Raw genomic sequence first — 6,051 nt, forward strand, 5'->3', positions numbered from 1 at the left:
TCTGTAGAAACTGTTAGATTTTCAATTTTTAAAGCAGTACATTTACCTGTAATGTTTGGCAAAATGGCATCCTTCTCCATGACCATATTAATCTAAATAATCTCCCAGAACTCAAAGATCAGTGTGGCAAATCGATTGAGTAATCATCAGTGTGGGTTTCTGATTGAAACCAATGCATTTAATATTAATTCTTCTTTACGGCTGAAACAATGATATATTTTGACCGATTTTAAAATGGGAGTAAACTGGACTTTGTGAGCATGTTGCAGTTCCTAAAACATACCAGCAGAGGGCGACACATTGCACGTCAACTGATTCTAAAGATCCAATGTTTAAAATACTACGAATATCTACACTTTATGTTCTATAAAAACAGGAGATTAATCATATGTTTTCACATTTATGCTCATTAATTCAGATTCATTAATTTATTCATTCAGATAAACTTTATTTTGGTAAATTTACAGCATTACAAAAGAAGAAAACAAAATAAAATACTATTTTAAAAACCAATAATTAATCCCAAAAAATTATGAGGCTCAAGCCAGGGCTTGTGGCTCCTTCCCCACATTATTCATAGACTCAGCAGTCTTATTTCCAGTGTTGTAAGCACATTGGACATACATGATTTGTCATGTGTTGTATATGCATAATCCACAATTGAAAGGTTTTGTTTGTAGAATTAGAGAAAACTATAACTCTCTGATGGTGCTAACTGGATTTATAAATGCAAGGTTAGTTTCTTCGTCATTCTTCTTTCTGCTCAGTCTAAATAAAATGTCTGGGCATTCTTTGTTGTTTCCCTGTTCTGACAGTGTGAAGGCTCTCTTTAGAAGTCTTTCCAAAATGCTTAAAACAAGTTTTATTCTGTTCACTGATCAATGGTTTTAAGTAAGCTTTTATACATTAACTTTCTATCGCAGTCTGATTTTTGACACACTAAGAAATCCAGACATATTTGGAACACGGTTTTTAGGAAATACAGACAAATGAGAAATAAACAAATCAACCTGACATCAGATCATTTTCAAAAATTATTATTGTCTGAGAAACAGCTATCTATATATTTACAGTATGAGTACATTTTACTTTTTAGCTTACCTGTATTACTAACATGTACAAGTATGATATAATGTGTATTCTAGTGTGAAAGTAAAATCTGTACATGTTTTTTTTTAACCTTGCTGCCAAATTTGAATCAGCAAAACGCATGACACACCCAGGATATTGCTGCAAACATCACTATATTTAAAGGCTCTCCTCCTTTAACTATACACTTTAAGATGAGTATGTGATGAAGGACAAGTGCATGTATGCAACATATGTTTCTAGCTAATGATAAGTTCTTAGACCTCATCCAAAACATCTTTGACAGTGGAGTAAACTGCCTCCACTTCAGTCTGCTCCTCTGAGACACAACGTTTCGTCTCCTCATCATGTTTTGTCATCAAATCCTCCTCTTCTCCCTCCAGCGTCTCACTTCCCTCTTTACTGCCGTCTTTACTTTGCTCTTTTGGTCCAGTTTTAATCTCTGCATACTCAGTCAGAGTGCTCGCTCGTTCCTTTGTTGCCTCTTTTGCACTCCTTCTCTTCATGACAGAGAAATCAATGCTGGCATAATGCACGTCTTTGGGATCTTTGCTAATTTCTGAAGCCGACTTCTCTCCTGCCATCGGTACGTTCTCGGCTTCCTCTTGCACGTGGGATTTGTCATTTTGAACAATCTGTCAGGTACAAGGAGAAACTAGATAAAAAATAACACACATCACAGAGAATCCACACAATTTTTTTTTTTTTTAGACACCTAATAATACAACTGTTTCACTATCAGTGAATATATGACCAGTCTGAAAAGCTCTCATTGATGAATCTTTGCTCAACAGCTTTAAAGCTTATTGAGATGCTGACATGCAGCTGCATAAATCACAGTCAAATATTCACACATTTATATTTTTAAAGAGGGCAATGCAATTGTTATTCAGGAAAAAAATGTATTTAAGCTCTGATGAATTATAGTATTATTTGCGCATGAATACCCTGAATTTGTTTTCAGATTATTTTGAACTGATCATTAGATGTTTTACTTCTAGCAGTACAAACATAGGTACCAGTGGATCCTCCTGAGAGATCATCTTCAGAGTTTCATCCTTATTCTCAGACTTCTTCAGTGTCTTCCTGTGGAAAAATATATATGTTTACAGTAAAAGCAACTGTCTAATGTATATCTGCATTCCTCTAGTATGTGATAAGCTAGAATAAAAAACCTTAAAAATAGCTTATTGCTTATTCTACAAAGAAAAGAAAATCAAATGAACAGCCTGTATTTTTGTTTGTTTTGTTTTAATCAAGTGTTTGTACTCGAGATCAAAAATTATTTTTAGCTTTCCATCAGCCATCAAAAGTGGAAGGAACAAACATGGGATAGTTTGTTATGGCTGAACATAAACCACAGAAGGCAAAAGCAAAGTCTCTCTGACAAATTCACCCACATAGGGGCATATAGGCTCTCCAACAGTACAATGTCCCAAAATATGCAGCAAAAAGCATTATGGCTGAGAAAAGAAACTGTTCTGATCTTAATGCTACAGTTTATAAAGGATCAGAGAGTGTAGTGTAAAAATGCACCCTTTCAAACCTGAGACATTTTGAGCAATTCACTCAGCAATAATGGACCAAACTGTATCTAAGTAAAAGCACGTCTTATTGTGACAAAGAGAAGCCGCTGCCACTTGTTGTTAAAATAGTGCCATCTTTCTGTCTCTTTCTAGTTTCATTTCAGTAACTCTGGGAAATATTGAAATATTAATGTTTTTGAGGCAGTTGATTATTTTTCTTTTGGAAGAGTAACAACAAATGTATCTTTACTCTTATGTGTGAAAACATTCACAGACGTTAATCAAAAACAAGAACGTCGTACCTGCTGCATTTTACAGCCAAACAACAAATGATAGCTGAAAGTAGAGCCCCAATCAGAAAGGCAACGACGACCTCCAGGCTGGAAATCTTTTCTAAAATAGTCTTGGACTGAATGTCTGCGAGGGGCAAAACAGAGAGAGAAAACAGCTTCAAGCCAAGCTATTATAGATCACAGCATAACTGCACTGGCGTCGTCATCTGGTCACAATGAGTGAAATGAGGCAGCACAGAATGTCGAAGCAGATGTGACAGGTAGCTGTGAAGAGGTACCTTCTTTTTCTGTGAAGTCTTCTTGGACTGCGAGGTTTTCTTTTGCTTCTTCATTTCCTTGCCTGCTGTAACATTCAACACTGACATAATGGAGATTTTTAAGGGGTATGGTGACGGTGTCGTTAACAGTGTGGTTTGACACGGTCTTGATGACGGAGTACTCTGTGTGGTCCTTCAGCAGCGGCCATGTTATAGTGGGTAGAGGAAACCCCTCAGTGATACACACACAGGTCAGGAGCGCTGACTGAAGCACACATCCAGAACCTTTCAGTATCTTAGAAAACCCTGAAACAATGTAGAAGATATGAGTGTAAGATGAGTGTATGATTTATCATTACTCTGAGCTCCTTTCTGAGGTTTACTTACAAGTCATTTGTACATCAGCACATGCAGACACCGTTTCATTCAGGTGAGTCGCTGTGCAGACGTATCGCCCAGAATCCTCAGCTGTCACATTCGAGATGACAAGTGTTGCAGATCCAGTGTTATTTTGGAGGTAAATCTCCCTTCCTGAATGTTTAGTCCACACAACAATTGATTGTGGAAAACTTTCAACGTTGCAGGTCAGATTCAGATCATCTCCCTCCTTCACAATAGTGTTTCCAGTGATCTGAGGTTGTCTCTTATCTGTGGGACCAACATTGCATTTTAAACAGTGTATTGTTTTTTTAATAAGCTCATACTGCAACCTTTTAGTGCAAAAAGGTTTGTGGAGGTAGATTTGGCTCACAGGTGGTTAGCATTCAGCAAAATAAATCAGTTGTGAACAAATGGGAAACAGTGTGATGTCTTTTCTAGAAACTAGAAAGCTGTAGATTTAAAGCTTAAATTCTTATGTGAATAAACAAAAATGATTGTGCTTTGTCATTTATAAAAGTATTAATGATTTTTCTATTACTTGCAGTGTTTAACATAGGCAATGATTCTTTTTGAGCATTTTAGAAAAAAAATATTTGAGGTTAGGTTGGGTTTCCAAAGAACACTTTCACACAAACTGGGTAAATATTGATTTCCTCAGTTTGTAAGAACAAACTTCTGGTAATCATTAGTCACAGCAGGTTCAGTATTTACTGTCACCTTAATTCACATTTGTATCCTCAGTGATTTTAAACATCCTGTAGCCCAAAGATTCCCTACATTTAACTGATGAGGCAAATCATCAGCATATTCAACAACCATTCAAATAATATACTCACAGTTTACTGTCAGAGTCACAGTCTCATCTGTGGTTATGCCACTTGTGAAGCTGACATTACAGGTTACATTGGTGTTGTGGTGATCAGCTGAAGAGTTAAAGGTCAGAATTGATCTGTGTCTCTGTGTGACAACAGTCAGATTCTCAGTTTTAAAAGAAGCAGTCATGTTTCCTGTAATGTTAGCTTCCATTTCTCCTTTTCCTCTCAACATCCAGGTGATGTTAGGAGGAGACCCAGAGCAGAGACCAGGAGCAGTGCAGGTCAGAGTGGCCTGCTGTCCCTCAGTCAGTGGAGGAATCTTCAGTGAGGGCCTCTGGTTTAGAGCTGATGAAGACATGGTTGGTAAATAAAATCAAGTGGAGACATTATTACTTATTTTACATCTAAATGAAACAAGCTAATCTTTAGCTTAGCTATAAAGATATTTTCACGGGGCAATAGGAGTGGATTTGTTTAGGTGCTGATGCAGTTCCTACAATCTGCCAACAGAGGTCAACAAACACTGACAGTTTCTTGTGAGTTTTTTTTAAACCACTAAGAATAAACACTTGAAACATGTTGCATTTTTATACAAATCACTAAATTGAAGAATCAAAGATGTTCTTATTATTGTCTTTCCTACCTTTAACAGAGAGAATTGCTCTTGAAGGGAACGTTACTCCATCTGCCGTTCCATAGTAAAAACCATTAACTCTGAGCTGATATGATCCAGAATCAGATGTGCTGAGGTCATTGATCATGATGCTGCAGTTCCCCTGACTCACATCAGGATCCAACAGTAAAACCCGTCCTAGAAATTCTGATGGAACCTTGTTACGATTTATGTGAAATACTATATCAGAATCACCACATCTCCTTTTCAATGGCTCACATTTAAACCAGACAATATTTTTTGGTGTAAATCCATAAGCAGTGGTGAAGAAACATGGTATCACAACACACAGTCCAGCTTCGGCTGTTATTTCTCCGTCATTGAGAGTAATGCAGTATTCACTGTTACAGACCGGTTTTCCAACGGCTGATTCAACTGTTAATGTGAAGGAAAAGATAGTTATATATTTGTTTTTGTGGTAATTGTGACATCTGCTACAAAACCTTTGCAAACTGAGGCTATTTCCATCTAACTAATAAGTTTTATTAGTGCAGAAACAAACAAACAAACTGTAACAGTGTCAGGATTATAAGTTTTAAAAAATTTGACAGGAATAAACAAACATTTCATGATTACATTCATCAGCAAAACAAATTGATTTAATATCATAGTAAAACATTGTCACATAAAAACTGCTTTAAGCACTACATAATAAAAACAAGAACATGCTCCTCATACCTGTGTTTTTGGTGGAACCCCACAAAAAGAAGAGCAACGTCATCCAGAAGACGGTAAACATGGTTTGATTCTTTCGCCCGTTACTCTCCTGTTCCTTCAGTGCAACATTAAAATGCAGAAATGGATTCAGCAGGAAGTTCAGTCTTGAGATGCCAAAATATAGCAATACAGGATGTGACTTTTATTACTCAGTTATACCATTGAGACATTTTATCATGAGGAGTGGCTCCTTTTGGCAGGCAGATAAATTAAGACTGATCTTTACATTAGTTAAAAGTATAATTAACACAATTTACTAATGCAGTAGTCTTTAGAATCCTAATTCAGTATGATTTTAAC

The 6,051-nt window shown here is 36.5% G+C and overlaps 1 protein-coding gene across 1 annotated transcript; it reads right to left on the reverse strand.

Annotated features, from left to right (window-relative positions):
- Window positions 1-423: 423 nt before the first annotated feature.
- Window positions 424-5,848, reverse strand: LOC103477891 (sialic acid-binding Ig-like lectin 5). The gene is made up of 8 exons (XM_017309506.2): window positions 5,713-5,848; window positions 5,005-5,409; window positions 4,383-4,706; window positions 3,553-3,813; window positions 3,187-3,471; window positions 2,918-3,032; window positions 2,109-2,175; window positions 424-1,724 (listed from the first exon to the last, which is right to left on the reverse strand). The coding sequence occupies exons 1-8, from the start codon at window positions 5,771-5,773 to the stop codon at window positions 1,347-1,349; spliced, it is 1,896 nt and encodes a 631-aa protein (XP_017164995.1). The 5' UTR covers window positions 5,774-5,848; the 3' UTR covers window positions 424-1,346.
- Between the last annotated feature and the right edge of the window lie 203 nt (window positions 5,849-6,051).

This window comes from Poecilia reticulata, chromosome 16, assembly GCF_904066995.2.
Source record: "Poecilia reticulata chromosome 16, P_reticulata-male-v2, whole genome shotgun sequence".
Classification (NCBI taxonomy): domain Eukaryota; kingdom Metazoa; phylum Chordata; class Actinopteri; order Cyprinodontiformes; family Poeciliidae; genus Poecilia; species Poecilia reticulata.

What these genes read in the sequence shown, in the direction of transcription:
- LOC103477891 (XM_017309506.2), bottom strand. Translation starts at nt 5,773, where the DNA reads ATGTTTACCGTCTTCTGGATGACGTTGCTCTTCTTTTTGTGGGGTTCC. An exon ending in AGCAATTCTCTCTGTTAAAG is followed by an intron (nt 4,707 to 5,004) that starts GTAGGAAAGACA and finishes TGTCTTCATCAG; the next exon opens with CTCTAAACCAGAGGCCCTCA. An exon ending in TCTCTCAGGAGGATCCACTG is followed by an intron (nt 1,725 to 2,108) that starts GTACCTATGTTT and finishes TGTACCTGACAG; the next exon opens with ATTGTTCAAAATGACAAATC.